Source organism: Pseudophryne corroboree, chromosome 2 (genome assembly GCF_028390025.1).
Source record: "Pseudophryne corroboree isolate aPseCor3 chromosome 2, aPseCor3.hap2, whole genome shotgun sequence".
Classification (NCBI taxonomy): Eukaryota; Metazoa; Chordata; class Amphibia; order Anura; family Myobatrachidae; genus Pseudophryne; species Pseudophryne corroboree.
Window position 1 is genome coordinate 953,910,127 of NC_086445.1, and position 23,404 is coordinate 953,933,530.

Consider the following 23,404-nt stretch of genomic DNA (forward strand, 5'->3'; position numbering starts at 1 on the left):
TGTGTGGACTGTACAATACATTTCTCATGTGTTTTAATACTGAGCACAGTATAATCTCTGTGAGGGACGGTGCGCCATTGCAAGGGGCAGGGCTTCCTGCAGCAGGACCAGCAGCAGGAAGGCACCATTTCCTGCTGCTGCGGATCATCAAGGCTGCATGCACGCTGCTCCTCCAGGACCCACGCTGTTACAGATTGTTAAAGCTGGTACCAGGGGGTCATAGACCGGGGGATGACGCTGTATTCTGTGAGCTGGTGTCCGCTCCTTAGTGTCACTCTAGGGCTTTCTAGGGTCTGTGTGGAGCTCACAGGCAACTGAATGGTTAGATCGCTTTAAGAGCATGATTCAAATTGTAAACTCTGAATTAGCTGCAGCTAAAAGAGAGAGACAGGTGTTAAAGTACTCCATTGATTGTGTGGCTAAAGCAGCAGATACCAAGGAGGCTTCTCAGCCCCCTCTAGTGGCTTCACATAAACGCTCACTGCCACAGGTGCTCCAGTCTGATTCTGATCAGCCTGATATGGATGATGATTATGATACGGACGAGGACAGCTCTCTATCCTCTGGGGTGGAGGCTCTCATTTTTGCTGTAAGAGAGGTCCTCCACATACCGGATCAGGAGGCGGAACCAGATGAGGGGTTATACTTTAATGTTAGACCCAAGAGTTTGGCTACCTTTCCGGTGTCTAAAGAGTTAAACTCCCTGGCCAGGGAGGCTTGGTTAAACCCTGATAAAAAATAAAAAATTCCTCAGAGGTTTTTGTCTACCTTTCCCCTTCCAGCTGAGGACAGGAAGGTCTGGGAAAACCTTCCGTTGGTCGATACATCTGTATCCAGACTGTCTAAGAAATTGGTACTGCCTGTTCCCGGAGCTATATCCCTGAAGGAGCCAGCTGACTGTAAAATTGAGACAACGCTCAAGGGCAATTTATACTGCAGCAGGCGCAGCACAACGCCCCACAATAGTTTGCGGGTGGATTTCCAGGGCGGTAGTCAAGTGGTTTGATATTCTTATTGATGGTTTAGACTCTCTACCCGGGGTGAGGTCATTACTCTGCTGCAACATATACAGGATGCTGCAAATTTTATGAATGAGGCTATTAAGGAGTTGTGTAAGATAAATGTCCGTACTACTGCTATGGCTGTTTCGGCACGCAGAGCTCTTTGGTTACGTCCATGGGCGGCAGACGCTGATTCTAAAAGGGGTGTAGAAAATTTTCCCTTTACAGGTGATGCCTTGTTTGGAGACAAATTAAATAAGTGGATCTCCAAAGCAACAGCGGGTAAGTCTACCTATCTGCCATCGGCTGCACCACCTGCTAGACGTTCTTACACAGGTCCCTCCTTGCAGTCCTTTCGTGTGGCAAGGTTCAGAGGCAGAGGCCGAGGGGGGTCTCCACCACTTCCAGAGGATCTCGTGGTAAGTCCCGTAAACCTGCGCCTGCTGTCTTCCTGGACCAGACCATCGGATCCCCTGCCGCTAAGCCTTCCGCGTGACGGTATGCCCCAACGGCAAGGCGACTTTCAGGTAGGTGCTCGCCTTCAACACTTCGCCCACGTGTGGGCGGACTCCTGCCGGGATCCTTAGGTGAGTGACCTTATTTCCAGGGATACCGGCTGGAATTTCAAGCATTACCTCCTCACAGGTTTTTCGGGCTTACTAGCTTTACCCGCAGTAAAAGTTACCTTGCAAAAGGCTATTCAAAGGCTTCTGCAGACAAGGGTGGTAGTTCTTGTACCTCCGTTACGCAACAGGGGAATTTACGCAAGTCTTTTTGTCGTTCCCAAACCAGACGGTTTGGTGCGCCCAGTCTTGAACCTGAAGTCTCTAAACTCGTATCTGCGGGTGTTCAAATTCAAGATGAAATCCCTGCATGTGGTGGTGTCCGTGCTGGAGGAGTTCCTGGTGTCTCTGAATGTCAAGGATGCTTACCTACACATTCCCATGTGGCCCCCTCATCAGACTTACCTCAGGTTCGCCATATTGGATGACCATTCCCAGTTTCAGGCCTTAAGGGCCCCATACACTAGAATGATAATGCCCGATTTCAGCCAATTTCGGGCATTCGGGCTGATATTTCGGGTGAAATCATGCATTTTGGAGGTGTTTCCGATCTAATGCGCATTCCTGTGAGGGTCGGATCGGCTCTCCTAGATCGTGATATGTCTGTTCCCGCAGGCATGGCTGGGATCGCATACGATATATCGCATGCAAAATGTACCAAATCATTTGGAATCGTATGTAACCTCTCCCGAGAAGCTCCCGAGAGAGTTCAAGGGAAATCGCCTCCGACTTCAGCCTCAGACTTATCGTTCTAGTGTATGGGGCCCTTTACCCATTGGATTATCCACAGCTCCGAAGGTCTTCATCAAGGTCATGGCGGAGATGATGCTGCAACTGCACATGATGGGAGTGAACATAGTCCCCTATTTGAATGATCTCCTAATAATGGCTGTGTCCAGGGAACGTCTACTGCACAGCATCGATCTGACGACTTGCCTACTTACGGATCATGGGTGGATCCTAAATTTTCCGAAATCTCACCTCGAACCGACCCAATGTCTTCAGTTCCTGGGAATGATACTGGATATAGTATCTCAAAAGGGGTTTCTCCTGATGGACAAGACCTTGACTACCCAGGCGATGGTCTGCTCGGTACTCAGTCTTCGCAGGGTGTCTATACATCTTTGCATCCGATCATTGGGCAAGATGGTGGCTGCTTACGAGGCAATCCAATACGGCAGGTTTCATGCCCGACCTTTTCAACTGGATCTGCTAGACAAATGGTCGGGCTGTCACCTTCATATGTATCAGGAAGTGATCATATCTCCGAAAGCCCGAATTTCTCTATTATTGTGGCTTAAAATTCCTCACCTGGTAGAGGGCAGACGTTTCAATCTCCACTCGTGGATTCTACTGACAACCGATGCCAGCCTCTGGGGTGGGGAGCGGTGACCCAAGGGGCCCAGTTCCAAGGGTTATGGTCAGTTCTGGAATCGGCTTTGCCAATAAACATCCTGGAACTCAGGGCAATTTACAATGCTCTTCTACAAGCTTCCCATCTCCTGAAGACTCAGGCGATCCAGGTTCAATCGGACAACACCACAGCGCTGGCGTACATAAACCGACAAGGAGGAACAAGAAGCAGAGCGGCTATGCGGGAAGTGTCAAGATTTTTCGTCTGGGCAGAGGCCAACGCAAGGGCCATCTCAGCCGTATTCATTCCAGGAGTGGACAAATGGGAAGCAGACTTTCTCAGCAGGCACGTCCTCCATTCGGGGGAGTGGGGCCTACATCCCCTGGTGTTTCAACAGTTAATTCACCGGTGGGGCTGTCCACTGACATAGCTGTGGGTGTACCAGTTTGTGTACCTGTTTTCTCCTTTACCGCTGATCCCAAGAGTGCTTACAAGGCTAAGACGGAAAAGTGTTCAGGCAATTCTAATTGCCCCGGATTGGCCTCAACAGGCGTGGTACTCGGACCTCCTAACCATGACTCTGGAGGATGCATGACCTCTACCGCTCCGAGACGATTTTCTTCAACAAGGTTCGTTCGTCTATGCAGACTTACAGCGGCTACGTTTGATGGCTTGGAATTTGAGAGGGAGATTCTAGCGAGTAAAGGTCTTCCTTCCCAGTTATTTCCACCATGGTCCAGGTCAGGCCCTATGTGGGCACTGCTATTATGTAGTGTTAGGACTGCTGATATCAGAGAAGCCGTGAAGTGGCTCAGCAGCTTAAACATGCGTTTGCAAACATGTGTGACTAATTCTGGTGTGAAAGTAGAAAAGTTTCTCCTGTGGAATTTAGATTTGGTCGGTTTCTACTTTTCCTGCAAGCGGGAGTGGATATGGGCCATCGTTTAGGCTCCATCAAAGTCCAGATTTCGGTGCGCTATTATTTTCTTCCAAAAACAACTTGCCTTGTTGCCGGAAGTACAGACCTTGTTGAGGGGAGTTCTTCATATGCAACCGCCCTTTGTACCTCCCACGGCTCTGTGGGATCTCAATGTGGTTTTGTCTTTTCTCCAATCAGATTGGTTTGAACCCTTACATAGGGTGAAGTTGAAATTTCTTTCCTGGAAGATGGTGATGTTATTGGCATTGGCGTCTGCCAGGCATGTCTCTGAATTAAGGGCCTTATCCTGTAAGAGCCCTTATTTGATTTTTCATGAAGACAGGGCGGAACTTAGGACCCGTCCTCCTGTTTTTGCTTAAAGTGGTGTCAGCTTTTCATGTGAATCAGCCTATTGTGGTTCCAGTGTTATCTGACGCTTCCGTGTGTCCTGAGTCCTTGGATGTGGTCAGGGCTCTGAAGATTTATGTCAAAAGGACTAAAGGACTGCCCGTCATCGGAAATCTGACTCGCTGTTTGTCCTTTATGATGCCTCAAAGATTGGTCGGCCAGCTTCTAAGCAATCTTTTGCTCATTGGTGCAATACCATGGCAGCTCTGCCCTTGCCAACGTCTATTCAGGCTCACTCGATGAGGTCGGTGGGCTCTTCCTGGGCGGCCCTACAGTTGTGCCAGGCTGCTACTTGGTTTGGTTCGAACATGTTTGTAAAATTCTATCTGTTTGATACCCTGGCCACGGATGACCTTTAGTTTGCTCAGGCGGTTTTACGGGGGTCTCAGCACTTTTCCACTCGTTTGGGAGCTTTGGGACTTCCCCATGGTGCTAAAGTATAAAATCAGAGTATCCACTAGGACGTAAGAGAAAATAGGAATTTAATACCTACCGGTAATTCCTTTTCTCCTAGTCCGCAGTGGATACTGGGCGCCCGCCTCAGTGCTTCGTCCCTGCTTACCGGTGTAAGTATTTGTTGGACCAACGTTGCGGTCCCATTATGTTGTTGGGATAGCTGTGCTATAAGGGTTAGGTTGGTGTTGCTATCCTCTGTTCTGGTTTGCACCCTCCTTTCGTTTATGGTTGTGTGTTGGCTTGTGGCCTCACCGCTGTTGTATTGTTTCTTCTCTCAAATTATTTCCGTCTCCTCGGGCACAGTTTTCCTAGAAGTAGTCTGGTATGAGGGGCATAAAGCGGAGGAGCCAGCACAGACATACACACACTAAAAGTTTTAAAGTGCCAGGCTCCAGTGGACCCGATCTATACCCCATGGTACTAAAGTACAAGACCCCAGTATCCATTACGGACTAGGAGAAAAAAATTATCAGTAGTTATTAAATTCCTATTTTTATTTGAATAATTTAATCATGTGATTTGTAATATAGAGTTGCATCATTTCTTGTGTCTCTAGTAATGTTTATATAGTTGTGTTGCCCAGCATCTATTGTATCAATACTGTCATTTCTCTGTCTGCTTGCAATAATCAAGAGGAATTAGCGAATTGCTCTCGGATTGGGCTGCACAACAATTTACCAATTCAATTTTTATTGTAATTAATGTTTGTCATTTTTCCTGATTAGCGCACACAATCCTCTTTTGTTGTACAATAAATCAGGTGTAACCTATAACAGGAGGATACATTTTCATCCAAGTTTATATTTGTATATCCCTGGCATCTGATTAGCTGTCCGTTTGAGAGCTCTAACACATTCTAACGCTTGATTGGCTGATTCTGTTCATTAAGCATGTCTGGAAGAACTAAAATGCATTAATACTGTAAGTATGCTAACTACAGTACATACTGTAAGTATTATGGCTAATCATCGTTTAACACTTGGTTTTATAGGCACTCGTTGGAGACAAAACATTGGCATTTTGGTTAATGGATGCAGAGATGTATTCAAATATGAGTGTGACGTCTCCCCTAACTTCTGTCATTGACCGTGGAATTCAGCTTCACAAAATGATCCGTCTGATAACGCACGCTCTCGGAGGTGAAGGATATCTCAATTTTATTGGTAAGTTCAGTTGTGGGAAAGTAGCGTGAAAGAAAGTCTATATTACTGAGCTTAACAATATACCTTAAATAACAGATCTCTTTATACTAACAACATCTGTATAACATGCTCTGTGTTCTATCCTTTACAGGATGTTGTTAGGAGGGAGGGGAAGAGTTGGTAACACTCTGTATGGGCTGCAGATTGGTGGTTTGGTGTAGTGTTGGGACCAGTGATGTCACAGCTATCATCCCTGGTATACTATACTGTGCTTTTCACGGTCATATATTGGTACTGTATTATATGCATTTAGAACATTAATGTAAAGATTATAAATGTATGTAATGTATGGTGGAAGAATTGCTTATGCACGATTTACTTTTTCAAAGATTTGCTGAGAAAAGTGAGGAAAGTCCTGATGAATTATTTCATTTTTCTATCTTCCAAGACTGCAGCATTTTAATGTGTAGTTCCACAAATGTTGTATTCTCCAGTTCTGGCCAACAGAACTGGGGACATGTTGCTTACCCTCACAAATCCATCCTACAGCTGATAGTTTGCGTTTCCTAACCCCCCTCCCCCCAATGCTACGTCACCACCCCGAACGCCCGCCGCCTGTCAATCACTTCCGGTATGTGATCGCATAGTGAAAGCCTTTGCAATGCGATTGCAGCACGGCTGAAAGTTGGCTGCCTGTGTTTTTTGTTTTTTTTATTAGCGTCCACCTCGGAATACACCCCCATGTACACAATATTGAGTATATGGGGCAGGGGAATCTTGGACTGCACACCCTGATTACACATATAGTAAGAGGTGCTATAATGCTGAGACTTGTACTACCACAGAGAAAGAGGAAATATAGTACCCATGCACACACTACAATTCCAAGCAATGCTAGTGCGAATAATTATAATATACTCTGCAATCTAACATAGTGCAACATTGAGGTGTTTGCATACTTTTTAGCCACAAAATACTAGCCCACCAACCAGCATCTAGGTGACTTTATCTTTGGTGGGTCCCTAACACTAAGTTTGAGTCCAGCGCGTGGAATTCCACCAAGCCGGCGAAGGCCAGACACCCTAGGTGACATTCCCCGGGTCACATGACAGGGCAAGCTAGATTTGTAAACTGGAAATCTAAACATTCAGTAGGTGGGATAAATAGAAAAAGGAAAGATGAAACACAAATATAATAAGCAGACTATATCTTACAGTACGTCTGTTAACACATCAAAACATGTGCCCAGGCAGGGCATATATGAAAAATAAAATTAAAAAAGCAGTTTGTAAATAACTAAGGAGTCCGACAAGACCCCTGTAATGCCTCGATCATTAATGTATGCTTATCTGCATTGCAAAAATATGTTTTGATTAGGAAGCGATACCAACTGGTTCTGCCTTGCAGTATTCCAACATGCAGAGTCAGCAGTGAGTTTTATGTAAATTGCCTGAGATGTATTTTCTTTCTACTCTGTGCTGGAAACTGAGCATACAGTACACATACAGTTTACAGTACTATGCAAAAATGTAAAAGGGTCCTCAATTAGTGTATGAAAATAAGATAAAATAAAGTATGACTTCCTTTATGGCGCTAGCCCTCTGCACTTTGTTTTTCATTAAATAAATTAATATGCGCACTATGGGCAGGATGTATCAAGCTTTGCATTTTAAGGGTGAACCTGAGATAAATAGTGTAACAATTGTGTCCTGCTGTAAATGAGTAGGTTATGTTGTCACACAGTACATGCACACATACTGCTGCATTCACTGTTATGCTAAGGCCATTGTAGCTATAACTTTTCAGGTGGGAAAAAATAGGAATTTAATACCTACCGGTAATTCCTTTTTTCATAGTCCGTAGTGGATACTGGGAAATTCTAGATTGGGGTATAGATCGGGTCCACTGGAGCCTGGCACTTTAAGAAACTAATAGTGTGTGCTGGCTCCTCCCCTCTATGCCTTCCCTAGCAGACTCAGTCTAGGAAACTGTGCCCGAGGAGACTGGCATACTTTGAGAGAAGGATATATAACACATAAAGCGGTGAGGTAACGAACCAACACACATCAATAAGATAGCAGAGCTAACCAAAACAGAGGAAAGCAATGCTAACTATAGAAGGATGGCAACGCTATTCAAACATGGAACAGAGAAAGCAACAGCAAACCCAGCGCCCAGTATCCACTGTGGACTACGAGAAAAAGAATTACCGGTAGGTATTAAATTCCTACTTTCTCTTACATCCTAGTGGATACTGGGGAATTCTATATCACCGTGGGGACATCCCAAAGCTCCTAGAACGGGTGGGAGAGTGCTGAGACCCCTGCAAAACCGCCTGGCCAAACTGAAGGTCATCCTCGGCCCACGTGTCAAACCTGTAGAACTTAACAAAGGTGTACACACCGAACCAAGTAGCTGCCCGGCACAACTGTAAGGCCGAGAGACACCCCGGCCAGCCGCCCAAGAAGCACCCACGGACCTCGTGGAGTGGGCTTGAACAGAACTTGGAAAGGGCAGGGCCACTGAAGTTTAGGTCTGTTGGATAGTCAATTTGAGCCAACTGCTTGGAGGCAGGACGACCAATTTTCTTAGCATCATAAAGAACGAAAAGCGAGTCAGACTTCCTGTGACGAGCCGTCCTTTTGATGTAAATCCTCAAAGCCCTTACAACATCCAGGGCCTTTAGAGCAACTGAAGTGTCTGATAAGACCTGAACCACAACAGGTTGATTCACATGAAAACCCGATACCACTTTCTGCAAAAACTGTGGGCGAGTTCTGGGCTCCGCCCTATCCTCGTGAAACACCAAGTAAGGGCTCTTCCAGGACAAGGCCCCCAATTCCGACACACGCCTAGCTGAAGCCAAGGCCAGTAACATAAGTCTTCCATGTCAAGTATTTTAAGTCAACCCTATGCAAGGGTTCAAACCAATCCAACTGGAGAAAGGTCAAAACCACATCTAGGTCCCATGGAGCCATTGGAGGAACAAAGGGTGGCTGAATGTGCAACACCCTCTTAAGAAAAGTCTGTACTTCAGGAAGTACCGCCAGTTTCTTCTAGAAGAAGATGGAGAGAGCCGAAATCTGAACCTTGATGGAGCCTAATCATAGGCCCTTATCCACTCCTGCTTGCAGGAACAGAAGAAATCGGCTCAGACGAAATTCTACAGGAGAACATATTTCTCCCAAATGCGGTGGTAATGTTTGGAGGTAACCACCTTACGGGCCTGAACTATAGTGGAAACCACCTTGGAGGGAAGACCCTTCCTGGTTATAATTTCCCTCTCAACCTCCAGGCCGTCCAACGTAGCCACTGTAAGTCTGGATAGACAAACGGTCCTTGTTGAAGAAGGTAGCAGAGGCCAGGGATCCTCCAATGACAGGGTCAGGAGGTCCACATACCAGGCCCGTCGAGGCCAATCCGGGGCAATGAAAATTGCCTGAACTCTTTCCTTTTTGAGTCTTTTGAGAACTCTTGGGATTAAAGGAATTGGTGGAAACGGGTAAACGAACTGGTAAATCCATGGCGTCGTCAGAGCGTCCACCGCATGCGGGTCCCTTGTTCTGGATCAGTAATGACTGAGCTTCCTGTTGAGCCGAGAAGCCATCCGGTCTATCTGTGGACGACCACACTGGTGAACCAGCTGTTGAAACACCTGAGGGTGGAGGTCCCATTCTCCCAGATGGAGGTCGTGCCTGCTGAGGATGTCCACTCCTGGAATGTACACCGCGGAGATGGCCCTTGCGTTCGCTTCCACCCAAAGGAGTATTCTTGACACCTCTTGCATTGCGGCCCTGCTTTTGGTTCCTCCCTGTTGGTTCATGTATGCCACTGCCGTGACGTCCGACTGCACCTGGATGGCCTGATTCCGAAGAAGGAATGAGGCCCGTATTAGAGCATTGTAAATTTCCCTGAGTTCCATGATGTTGATTGGAAGAGCTGATTCTTGAAAGGACCACGTCCCCTGGAACTGCGCACCTTGAGTCACAACCCCGAAACCCCAGAGTCTGGCATCCATTGTCAACAGCGTCCATGACTGGATGTTGAAACTCCAACCCTTCACCAGATGGGGAACTTGTAGCCACCATAGCAGGGATACTTGTGCTTTCACTGATATGGCTATAAGCTGATGCATGTGCAGGTGAGAACCCGACCATTTGTCCAACAAATCCAGTTAAATAAGTCGCGCATGGAACCTTCCAAAGTGCATCGCCTCATAGGAGCCCACCATCTTTCCCAGTAAACGGATGCAAAGGTGAATTGAGACCACGCAAGGTTTCAGCACCAACCGGACCATGGACTAAATAGTTGAGGACTTGTCCATAGGAAGGTAAACCTTCGGAGTCACTGTATCCAGGATCATCCCCAAGAACTGAATTCTTTGAGATGGTTCCCACTGAGATTTCTGGAAATTGAGTATCCATCTGTGATCCGTAAGCACACGGATAGTCAAGTCTATACTGTGCAGTAGCTGTTCCCTGAATACAGCCTTTATCAGGAGATCGTCTAAGTATGGAATTATTTGGACACCCCTCATGCGCAGCTGCAGCATCATTTCCACCATGACCTTTGTGAAAACCCTTGGGGCTGTATAGAGACCGAAGGATAATGCCTGAAACTGGAAATGTTGGTCCAGAATCGCGAACTTGAGGAACGCCTGATGAGGGGGCCAAATTGGGATATGCAGGTATGCGTCCTTTATATCCGTGGACACCAGAAACTCCCCCTCCTCCAGATTCGCTGTCACTGCTGTCAGGGATTCCATCTTGAATTTGAACACCCGAAGATACATGTTCAGGGATTTGAGGTTCAAGATAGGCCGTACCGAGCCGTCCGGCTTCGGAACCACAAAGAGACTTGAGTAATACCCCTTTGTGTGCTGTTGAGGAGGCATTGGAATAGTAACTCCTGTAAAAAGTAGTATTTGCACTGCCTGCTGTAAGGAAACCCTTGCTTCTTGTGAAGCTGGCAAGCCTGACTTGAAGAATCTGGGAGGAGGGAGTTCCTGAAATTACAGCCGGTAACCTTAGGATATGAGGTCCCTCACCCAAGGATCCCGGCAAGACTCTGCCCATATGTGGGCGAAGTGTTGAAGGCGAGCACCTACCTGAAAGTCACCTTGCTGCTGGTGGAAGAGGATCCTGAGGTCGGGTCGGCAGGTCTGCTGGTTTACGGGCAGCGCTGCAAGTGGGCGGGTACGCGTGGGTCTGGCGTACCCTTAAGAATTTATCCGTGGGTACGCCGCCGGGCCGCCGCTCCCTCCCTCCCCTGCTGCTCACCAACACTGCTGCTGCATGATGGGAGGAGAGCGCAGCCTGCGCCTTTTCTGCCCCGGCCCTCAGTGTTTTCCTTCAATTTGGCGCCGGCCCGTGAGCCAATAAGAGCTCGCGGACCGGCAGCCAAAGCTCCTGATTGGCTGCCGGACCGCAAGCTTTGATTGGCTCACGGATCGGCGCTAATTCAAGGTAGACACTGAGGGGCAGGAGAGGCGCACGCTGCGCTCTCCTCCCCTCACACACAGGAAGCAGCAGCAAGGTAAGCACCATTGGGCATGTGTACCTGGCACTGGGGGCATATCTGGCACTGTGGGGACATATGTATCTGGCACGGGGGGCATATCTGGCACTGGGGGCATGTCTGTATCTGGCACTGGGGCATATCTGGCACTGGGGGCATCTCTGTATCTGGCACTGGGGGCATATCTGGCACTGCTGGGCATTTCTGTATCTGGCACTGCTGGGCATTTCTGTGTCTGGCACTGGGGGCATCTCTGTATCTGGCACTGGAGGCATATCTGGCACTGGGGGGGCTTGTGTATCTAGCACTAGGGGCATTTCTGTATCTGGCACTGGTGGCTTATCTGGCACAGTGGGGGCATTTGTGTATCTGGCACTGGGGAGCAATGTATATCTGACACAGTGGGGGCATTTATGTATCTGGCACTGGGGGCAATGTATATCTGACACAGTGGGGGCATTTGTGTATCTGGCACTGTGAGGCAATGTATATCTGGCACTCTGGGGGCATTTGTGTATCTGGCACTGTGAGGCAATGTATATCTGGCACTCTGGGGGCATTTGTGTATCTGGCTCTGTGGGGCAATGTATATCTGGCACTCTGGGGGCATTTGTGTATCTGGCACTGTGAGGCATTGTATATCTGGCACTGTGGGGCAATGTATATCTGGCACTGTGGGGCAACGTATATCTGTCAGTATTGGGGTCATTTGTGTATCTGCCCCCCCTATGTGTATCATGCCCCCATTTCATTGGTCATGCCATGTGGCCCCACCCATTTTTGGGGGCACATAGTACCTGTAAGACATTTTTTCTACTTGCACCACTGTTTATGGGGCTTACCACGAGTTCCTCTAGCAGCTTTGGAGGCACCTCTGGCTTTGCCTCTAAATCTGGCCACCCGAAAGGACTGCAGGGAGGGTCCAGGATAGGGACGCCTGGCAGGTGGCGGAGCAGACGGCAGATACGTAAATTTATCTGAAGTTGCCTGAGATATCCACTTGTTCAGTTCTTCCCTAAACAAGGTATCACCTGTAAAAGGAAGGATTTCAACCCCTTTTTTTAGAATCTGCTGACCATTGACGTAGCCACAGGGCCATAGCAGTAGTACAGCCGTTAATGATACTAAGTTCTTTGACAGCCTCACTCATAAAGTTTGCAGCATCTTGGATGTGTTGTAGTAACGTAACTATCTCTTCCTGAGGTAGTGTGAGCAACCTTTTCAAAATTTCATCAGGCCATTTTACCATGGCTCTAGAAATCCAGGCGCATACTATCGTAGGGCGTTGGGCAACCCTTGCTGCAGTATAAATTGATTTAAGAGTGGTTTCAAACTTAAGATCAGCTGAGTCTTTAAGAGAAACAGCCCCCAGGACAGGTAAAACTATCTTATGTGACATCCTGGATACAGAGGCATCCACCGTCGGCTGGGTTTCCCAGACTTTCCTATCCTCTGCAGGGAAAGGGAAAGAATTCAACGCCCATTTAGGGGTAATTACTTGTCAGGATTAATCCATGCTGCCCTAGCCAGTGAATCTAATTCCTTAGAAACCGGGAAGGTAGCAGAAGACTTACAGGAGGCTTCACATTAAAATAGGATTCCTCTGCCTGCTCTTCCTCCTTATGAGGGATGTTAAGCACCTCTCTAATGGCAAAAATGAGGGCTTCTACACCCGGGGACAGGGAATCATCCTCGTCCATCTCAATCTCTCCCTCATCAAACTCAGATAGTTCAGAATCAGAGTCAGATTTTAATAATTGAGGAAGAGATGGTTTGTGAGAGACCAACAGCGGGGGGGGCTGAGGAGCCTGTCTGTGGTCGGAAGCAGTTACCATAAACGTGTCCGTGGTTTGTTTCAGGGCTTGCCTTTCTTGCTTAGCCATAGCTAGCTCTGAATTAATATTGGAAATCAAAGATTTAAATGATTACATCCACTCTGGTGCTTGTTCCTCACTACCCTGTGAAGGAATAGAGCATTGGGTACACATCAGTGAACCTTGTGAGGAAGTTGTAAACTTAGCTTTGCCTAAAGTACACACAGACTTATTTGCAGACATGCTTGTACACAGATTAGTATGAAAAACACAGTAACATTAGTGAGATAAGCACACTAACCCAGACCACCCTGAAAGGAGTGACACAGAGAAATATGGGAACCAGCACACTTCACCACAGACTGAGCAGTGCCCCGCTGAGTGACCTCTTAGTGTATTTTTCCCTCACAGCGGCAAAACCGCTGAACTAGCACTCCCCCTCACTATAACCTCCTGGAACCTTTTTACAATGGTGATTCAGTGGGTTCTGGAGGAGCAGTGTCCGTGTGCAGCCTGTGAAGTAGCAGGAAATTGCGCCGTTTACCTTCTGACGCCATTTGCCTTCTTCCCGCTCTCCAGGAAGCCCCGCCCCCCTAATGGCACGCGTTCCCTTCATCAGTTTTTTTTATACTGGCTCTCCATATTTGTGTAAAACGAGAGCACAGAACCCCCGGTTGCTTGCCAGTCTGGGTAGTCAATGTGCACAGCGGCCCGGAGCTAGGTAGACACTATCCCTCATGCCGCCATCACGGGTCCCCGGTGTAACACTCACCGCACCGCGTCGTGGTCCCTCTTTGGCATCTGTTAAGGGGTGGCGGCATGCTGCTGGCGTGGGTTCACCCTCTGGAAGTGTGAGAACATCACCTCAGGAGCTCAATGTCCTGTCAGCTGGGATGACGAACCATTAACTCTAAGGAAGTTGGTTTTGTACTACGACGCAGGCAGTCTGGTTGCCAACCAGTGCTGCCTGAAAATAATAAACTAAAACAAATTTCTGAAGAAAACTCTGGAGCGCAACAGAATTAACCCAGCTCCATGGGCACTTTTTCTAAACTTAGTCTGCTAGGAGGGTCATAGAGGGGAGGAGCCAGCACACACTATTCGTTTCTTAAAGTGCCAGGCCCCAGTGGACCCGATCTATACCCCATGGTATTCTAGAATTCCCCAGTATCCACTAGGATGTAAGAGAAAAAGGTATCTATTCACAAAGTTAAAATGTTATTACTGTACTCTATAATACAGATTATACTTTTTCATATAATAGTGTGAGGTGGTGAGGTCCTAAAATGGGTTAAGTACGAAATACCATCAGGTTGGGATCCGGATAGTCAGAAGACCGACATTTACTGGTACTTCCTGGTATTTATACCCTACCCCTAATCCTAACCCAACCCTCCTACATCCTAACCCTAACCTCCAGCAACCTAACCAAAACCTCCCTCTTCTGCATCCTAACCCTAACAGTTCCCTCCTGCAGGCTAACCCTAACTCCTTCCTTCTCCAGCAGGCTATCCCTTACCTCCCCCACCCCCACAGTCTAACCCTAATCTCCCCCTTCCGTAGCCTAACTCTTCACTCCTGCAGCCTAACCTTAACCCTTCCCTCCCGCAGGCTAACCCTAACCGTCCCCACCCCCCTACCTGCAGACTAACCCTAACCTCCCCCACCCCTGCAGTCTAACTCTAACCTCCCCCGCCCACAGCCTAATCCAAAACCTCCCCTCCCACAACCTATCCGCCCACCGCAGCCTTACTCTAACCTCCCACTCCCGCAGCCTAACCAACCCCTCCTGCATCCTAACCCTAACCTCCCATTCCCACATCATAACACTAATTGTTCCTCCCCTGCAGGCTAACACTAAACTCTCTCACCCCTGCAGCCTAACCATAACCCCAACTCCTGTACTTACCTGTGGGATATGTTGGGATTCTGACCATTCGGATTCCGCTGCTGGTCTTCTGACTGTCTATATTTTGCGGCTTCCCGCTACAATTTGGTGTCCCCTCCTCTATACGTGGCTTGGAAACCATGCCTAGGACCTGTTTCTGAGTTGATGCGTAATTGGTTCCAGAGGCCATACTCAGATGGATAACCTGCACCTACCATAGGGCTTGTGCAAGTTTTGATAATGCGCATGATGGAGTCTATAGATGCTCAAAGTTACAGAATGACACAGACGTGCTTTGGTAAAGCAGTTGCAGCAACATGCGACTCGGAATTCGCTCCATACAGTGCTGGGGAGACAAATTGGTGAGCACGGGTGTGGTATGGAAGGTCGACTACTATTGGTCGACAGTAACTAGGTTGACAGGGTTTCTAGGTCGACGTGTTCTAAGTTGACAGGTTAAAAGGTTGACATGATTTTGTAAAAATAATTTTTGGGTGTAGTTTTCTTCGTACAGTGACCAGGAACCGCAATTAGTGCACTGTGTCCTCTCCTATTCGGACAAGGTGCCTCGCTCCACTACTGCTGTGCTCTGCACAGGTTACTATTCCCAATCGTAGTCCACGTGGATCATTAAGTATGAAAAAGTTCAAAAAAAGAAAAATATTGTGAAAAACTAATTTTGACCTTTCGACCTAGAAGCCCTGTCGACCTAGTTACTGTTGACCTAGAGACCGGATACCTCAGAGCACACAGGCCAGGGGTGATGAGCGGATGTAGTGGACAGTCTGGCTGAGTACTTACTTTGTAATGGCCAAGATGTTTGCATTGCACTGTACCGGTTGTGTTGAGAAATCCTGGAACATTATAGTCCGCAGACCGGTAACTATCTATTCAGTTTGAAAAGATACAAATCCGAGTGCAATTTCTTCTCTTTCACCGCAGTGACCACAGTTATATCCCTTTCACACTGCCAATGTCGGATCCCACCCGAGAATTGGAAACGGGTCCTTCCCGGGTGGGATCCGGCAGTGGATGCTGCTGGCTTCCCCGACGCGGCAATATGACGGGCGGGCTGCCATATCAGCGAGGGGCGGAGGCGGCGCTGGGAGATGAGATCATCTCTGCGCCGCCTCTCCCTGTTGTAGTGAACAGGTCCCGGGTCGCATCAACTCGGAACACGTTTACACTGCCATTGACCCGGTATTCAACCTATGAATAACACTGCTTTATTCCCAGGTTGAATTGCCGTGTCAGGTGACCTGGGATTTCAGCTATGGCGCTTTCACACCGTACGCTGACCTGTGTTGACCCGGCAATATGCCGGGTCGATACCAGGTTATTTGTGCGGTGTGAAAGGGGTATTAGTATTTTTTTTTCCTATATATTTATCTATGTATTGCAATAATGTTGCACTACCTCTAAAATAATCAACCTTTAACATTGCAGAGAAGCCTATAGATTTAAATGATTGGGAGTTTGCAGCTGCATAATGAATAAATATACATTATTTGTAGATCATTTTTATTTATTGTCAGTGGTGGAATATGAATTATACATGAATGAAATATCCTTACCTATACTTAGAGCATAATACCAAAGACATGCTGTTTAAAATAGTATAATGCATTTTGCATTTTTAAAATGAAGTCATACAGTAGTTTATTTTTTGGTGTTTGCCTGAAAAGGATGACCTTGAAAAGCAGGACACGTGCCCATAATTTTATTGAGCCCGTAGCCATAGGCATTTCATTCTAAGCTGCACTGACTGCTAATTTTACAGCGTTTTCCTGCCCTGATTTGCATCACATTGAATTCTTGTTGTTCAGTTTGAATGTTACATTGTTATTTATTTTTAGACGCAGATGACAGTACAGTACAGCAAGATGTGTGTTTCATTATATGTATATTAAATCAGACGTAGTGTGCAGCTGGTGGTGGGAAGCAGAACAGATGCATGTTATTCTACTGGCTTTCATCTGTGCTTACGGGTAAAAGTGTAAGAGATGTTTCTGCTGCGGGGTACAAGGCTACTCTCCCGGATTGTACGGGGTCCCATAGGGGGTGTTAGTTTATGAACTAGCGTATGCAGAAGCGTGGAAAAAGCGGCCCACGGAGGGTCAGTATGTGCCTCCGTTGCCACAGTCCCACTGGGGGGCAAGGAGCCCCCAGAACCAGAGCCCACAGCTGCTATATTCTCCTCATATGGGTCTGTGGCTTCAGCAACACCAGCAGTGTGTTCCGCCCCAGAACCGTTACCCTCAGAAGCAGACATGATATAACTTGCAGTATGAGGTAACACAGTACAATTATTAGCAGCACTATATCCCTAAACCCAAACCCCTGCGCAGTGTAGTCAGCACCAGCAGAGATAAAGGAGAGATATGGTGACCTAAATCACAGAGAAAAAATAAGATTTTACTCACCGGTAAATCTATTTCTCGTAGTCCGTAGTGGATGCTGGGGACTCCGTAAGGACCATGGGGAATAGCGGCTCCGCAGGAGACTGGGCACAGCTAAGAAAGAATTAGGACTACCTGGTGTGCACTGGCTCCTCCCACTATGACCCTCCTCCAGACTTCAGTAAGGATACTGTGCCCGGAAGAGCTGACACAATAAGGAAAGGATTTTGAATCCCGGGTAAGACTCATACCAGCCACACCGTATAACTCGTGATATTATACCCAGTTAACAGTATGAACATAACAGAGCCTCTCAACAGATGGCTCAACCATAACCCTTTTAGTTAACAATAACTATATACAAGTATTGCAGACAGTCCGCACTTGGGACGGGCGCCCAGCATCCACTACGGACTACGATGAGTAAAATCTTATTTTCTCTAACGTCCTAGTGGATGCTGGGGACTCCGTAAGGACCATGGGGATTATACCAAAGCTCCCAAACGGGCGGGAGAGTGCGGATGACTCTGCAGCACCGAATGAGAGAACTCAAGGTCCTCCTCAGCCAGGGTATCTAATTTGTAGAATTTTGCAAACGTGTTTGCCCCTGACCAAGTAGCAGCTCGGCAAAGTTGTAAAGCCGAGATCCCTCGGGCAGCCGCCCAAGAAGAGCCCACTTTCCTCGTGGAATGGGCTTTTACAGATTTAGGCTGCGGCAGGCCAGCCACAGAATGTGCAAGCTGAATTGTGCTACAAATCCAGCGAGCAATAGTCTGCTTCGAAGCAGGAGCACCCATCTTGTTTTGGTGCATACAGGATAAATAGCGAGTCAGTCTTCCTGACTCCAGCCGTCCTGGAAACATAAATTTTCAAGGCCCTGACTACGTCCAGTAACTTGGAGTCCTCCAAGTCCCTAGTAGCCGCAGGCACCACGATAGGTTGGTTCAAGTGAAAAGCTGATACCACCTTAGGAAGAAACTGGGGACTAGTCCTCAATTCTGCCCTATCCATATGGAAAATCAAATAGGGGCTTTTGCATGACAAAGCCGCCAATTCTGCCACCCGCCTTGCCGAAGCCAAGGCCAAAAGCATGACCACTTTCCACGCGAGATATTTTAAATCCACGGTTTTGAGTGGCTCAAACCAATGTGACTTTAGGAAACCCAACACCACGTTGAGGTCCCATGGTGCCACTGGAGGCACAAAAGGAGGCTGAATATGCAGCACTCCCTTGACAAATGTCCGAACTTCAGGCAGTGAAGCCAGTTCCATTTTGGAAGAAAATCGATAGAGCCGAAATCTGGACCTTAATGGAACCCAATTGTAGGCCCATAGTCACCTCTGACTGTAGGAAATGCAGAAATCGACCTAGCTGAAATTTCTCCTTTGGGGCCTTCCTGGCCTCACAGTACGCAACATATTTCCGCCATATGCGGTGATAATGGTTAGTGTTCACTTCTTTCCTAGCTTTAAATAGCGTAGGGATAACTTCCTCCGGAATTTCCTTTTCCTTCAGGATCCGGCGTTCAACCGCCATGCCGTCAACGCAGCCGCGGTACGTCTTGAAACAGACAGGCCCCCTGCTGCAGCAGGTCCTGTCTGAGCGGCAGAGGCCATAGGTCCTCTGAGATCATTTCTTGGAGTTCTGGTTACCAAGCTCTTCTTGGCCAACCCGGAACAATGAGTATAGTTCTTACTCCTCTCCTTCTTATTATTCTCATTACCCTGGGTAAGAGAGGCAGAGAAGGGAACACATACACCGACTGGTACACCCACGGTGTTACCAGAGCGTCCACAGCTATCGCCTGAGGGTCCTTGACCTGGCGCAATATCTTTGTAACTTTTAGTTGAGGCAGGACGCCATCATGTCCACCTGTGGCCTTTCCCAATGGTGTACAATCATTTGGAAGACTTCTGGATGAAGTCCCCACTCTCCCGTGTGGAGGTCGTGTCTTCTGAGAAAGTCTGCTTCTCAGTTGTCCACTCCGGGAATGAACACTGCTGACAGTGCTAACACATGATTTTCTGCCCATCGGAGAATCCTTGTGGCTTCTGCCATCGCCATCCTGCTTCTTGTGCCACCCTGTTGTGTACATGAGCGACCGCCGTAATGTTGTCTGACTGGATCAGCACCGGCCGGTGTTGAAGCAGGGGTCTAGCCTGACTTAGGGCATTGTAAATGGCCCTTAGTTCCAGAATATTTATGTGTAGGGAGGTCTCCTGACTTTTCCATAGCCTTGGAAGTTTCTTCCCTGTGTGACTGCCCCCCAGCCTCGAAGGCTGGCATCCGTGGTCACCAGGACCCAGTCCTGTATGCCGAATCTGCGGCCCCCTACAAGATGAGCACTCTGCAGCCACCACAACCACGACACCCTGGCCCTTGGAGACAGGGTTATCCGCCGATGCATCTGAAGATGCAACCCGGACCACATGTCCAACAGATCCCACTGGAAAATCCTTGAATGGGACCTGGCGAATGGAATTTCTTCGTAAGAAGCTACCATCCTTCCCAGGGCTCGCATGCATTGATGCACCGACACCTGTATACGTATTAGGAGGTCTCTGTCTAGAGATGACAACTCCTAGGACTTCTCCTCCGGGAGAAACCCTTTTTTATCCTGTTCTGTGTCCAGAACCATACTCGGGAACAGCGGACGCGTCGTAGGAACCAGCTGCGACTTTGGAATATTCAGAATTCAGCCGTGCTGTTGTAGCACTTCCCGAGATAGTGCTACTCCGCCGAACAACTGCTCCCTGGACCTCGCCTTTATAAGGAGATCGTCCAAGTACGGGATAATTATTTCGGCCATTACCTTGGTAAATACCTCGGTGCCGGGGACAGACCAACGGCAACGTCTGGAATTGGTAATGACAATCCTGTACCACAATTTTGAGGTACTCCTGGTGAAAAGGGTAAATAGGGACATGCAGGTAAGCATCCTTGATGTCCAGTGATACCATCCAGGCTTGCAATAATCGCCCTGAGCGATTCCATTTCGAACTTGAACCTTCGTATATAAGTGTTCAAGGCTTTCAATTTTAGAATGGGTCTCACCGAACCGTCTGGTTTCGGTACCACAACATTTTGGAATAGTAACCCCGGCCTTGTTGAAGGAGGGGTACCTAGATTTCACCTGCTGGAAGTGCAGCTTGTGAATTGCCGCCAGTACTACCTTTCTCCGAGGGCAGCAGGCAAGGCTGAGGTGAGGTAACGGCGAGGGGGAGTCGCCTCGAACTCCAGCCTGTATCCCTGTGATACTATTTGCAGAACCTAGGGATCCACCTGTGGGCAAACCCACTGGTCTCTGAAGTTCCCGAGACGCGCCCCTACCGCACCTGTCTCCACCTGTGGAGCCCCAACGTCAAGCGGTGGACTCAGAGGAAGCGGGGGAAGATTTTTGATCCTGGGAACTGGCTGCTGGTGCAGCTTTTTCCTTCTTCCCTTGTCTCTGTGCAGAAAGGAAGCGCCTTTGACCCGCTTGCTTTTCTGAAGCCGAAAGGACTGTACCTGAAAATACGGTGCTTTCTTAGGCTGTGAGGAAACCTGAGGTAAAAAAAAATTTTTCCCAGCTGTTGCTGTGGATACGAGGTCCCAGAGACCATCCCCAACAATTCCTCACCCTTATAAGGCAGAATCTCCATGTGCCTTTTATAGGCAGCATCACCTGTCCACTGCCGGGTTTCTAATACCCTCCTGGCAGAATGGACATTGCATTAATTCTGGATGCCAGCCGGCAAATATCCCTCTGTGCATCCTTTATATATAAGACAACGTCTTTAATATGCTCTATGTTAGCAAACTATTTTTCCTGTCTTAGAGTATTAATATTATCTGACAGGGTATCAGACCACGCTGCAGCAGCACTATTTATGCTGAGGCGATTGCAGGTCTCAGTATATAACCTGAGTGTGTATATACAGACTTCAGGATAGTCTCCTGCTTTTTATCAGCAGGCTCCTTCAAGGTGGCCGTATCCTAAGACGGCAGTGCCACCTTTTTTGACAAACGTGTGAGCGCCTTATCCACCCTAAGGGATATCTCCCAACGTGACCTATCCTCTGGCGGGAAAGGGTACGCCATCAGTAACTTTTTAGAAATTACTAGTTTCTTATTGGGGGAACCCACGCTACTTTACACACTTCATTCATTCATCTGATGGGGGAACAAAACACTGGCTGCTTTTTCTCCCCAAAAATAAAACCCCTTTTATGTGGTACTTGGGTTCATGTCAGAAATGCGTAACACATTTTTTATTGCCGAGATCATGTAACGGATGTTCCTAGTGGATTGTGTATATGTCTCAATCTCGTCGACACTGGAGTCAGACTCCGTGTCGACATCTGTGTCTGCCATCTGAGGTAACGGGCGCTTTTTTGGGCCCCTGATGGCCTTTGAGACGCCTGGGCAGGCGCGGGCTGAGAAGCCGGCTGTCCCACAGCTGTTTTACGTCATCCAGCCTTGTAAGGAGTTGACATTGTCGTTTAATACTTTCCACCTATCCATCCACTCTGGTGTCGGCCCCACAGGGGACGACATCCCATTTATCGGCCTCTGCTCCACCTCCACGTAACCTTCCTCATCCCACATGTCGACACAACCGTACCGACACACAGCACACACACAGGGAATGCTCTGACTGAGGACAGGACCCCACAAAGTCCTTTGGGGAGACAGAGAGAGAGTATGCCAGCACACACTAGAGCGCTATATAATGCAGGGATTAACACTATAACTGAGTGATTTTTCCCCCAATAGCTGCTTGTATAAACAATATTGCACCTAAATTTAGTGCCCCCCCTCTCTTTTTAACCCTTTGAGCCTGAAAACTACAGGGGAGAGCCTGGGGAGCTGTCTTCCAGTTGCACTGTGAAGAGAAAATGGCGCCAGTGTGCTGAGGGAGATAGCTCCGCCCCTTTTTCGCTGACTTTTCTCTCCTGCTTTTTTATGGCTTCTGGCAGGGGTATTTATCACATATATAGCCTCTGGGGCTATATATTGTGATATATTTGCCAGCCAAGGTGTATTTATTGCTTCTCAGGGCGCCCCCCCCCCCCCGGCGCCCTGCACCCTCAGTGACCGGAGTGTGAAGTGTGTATGAGGAGCAATGGCGCACAGCTGCAGTGCTGTGCGCTACCTTGGTGAAGACTGATGTCTTCTGCCGCTGATTTTCCGGATTTCTTCTTGCTTCTGGCTCTGTAAGGGGGCCGGCGGCGCGGCTCCGGGACCGAACACCAATGGCCGGTTCCATGCGGTCGATCCCTCTGGAGCTAATGGTGTCCAGTAGCCTAAGAAGCCCAAGCTACCACCAGTTAGGTAGGTTCGCTTCTTCTCCCCTTAGTCCCTCGCTGCAGTGAGTCTGTTGCCAGCAGATCTAACTGTAAAATAAAAAACCTAACATATGCTTTCTTTCTAGGAGCTCAGGAGAGCCCCTAGTGTGCATCCAGCTCGGCCGGGCACAGGATTCTAACTGAAGTCTGGAGGAGGGTCATAGTGGGAGGAGCCAGTGCACACCAGGTAGTCCTAATTCTTTCTTAGCTGTGCCCAGTCTCCTGCAGAGCCGCTATTCCCCATGGTCCTTACGGAGTCCCCAGCATCCACTAGGACGTTAGAGAAATACGTAATACAGTATATCTTTGTGAAAATCCTATATTAGATAAAACCTGACGCACCAAGCCCCCTCAGGTTATAGAATATAGGGATAGCAAGTTGAGTGATAGACACGAGATGGACACCACTCAGCTATCAATGCACACACAAATAGTCACAGTTTGTACAATGCAGAGGTTATTACAGACAATAATACTGCACTGGACTAGCTTACACAGCTATATAGAGTGCATTTAGTCAGGGGTTTATAGTACAATTACCCTGTGATATACATCCAGTTTCTTACTATGTACTGTTATATCTATTGACTATATAGCTTGTTCTGTTTGGGGAGG

At 48.0% G+C, this 23,404-nt stretch overlaps 1 protein-coding gene across 2 annotated transcripts in view; it reads left to right on the forward strand.

Moving 5' to 3' along the window:
• Nucleotides 1–23,404, forward strand: part of GBE1 (1,4-alpha-glucan branching enzyme 1) — a 446,779-nt gene that overhangs the window by 322,626 nt on the left and 100,749 nt on the right. For both annotated transcript variants that reach the window (XM_063956309.1, XM_063956310.1), the window contains exon 13: nucleotides 5,693–5,864. In XM_063956309.1, the coding sequence (XP_063812379.1) occupies nucleotides 5,693–5,864 (172 nt within the window). The remainder of the gene's footprint in view (nucleotides 1–5,692; nucleotides 5,865–23,404) is intronic.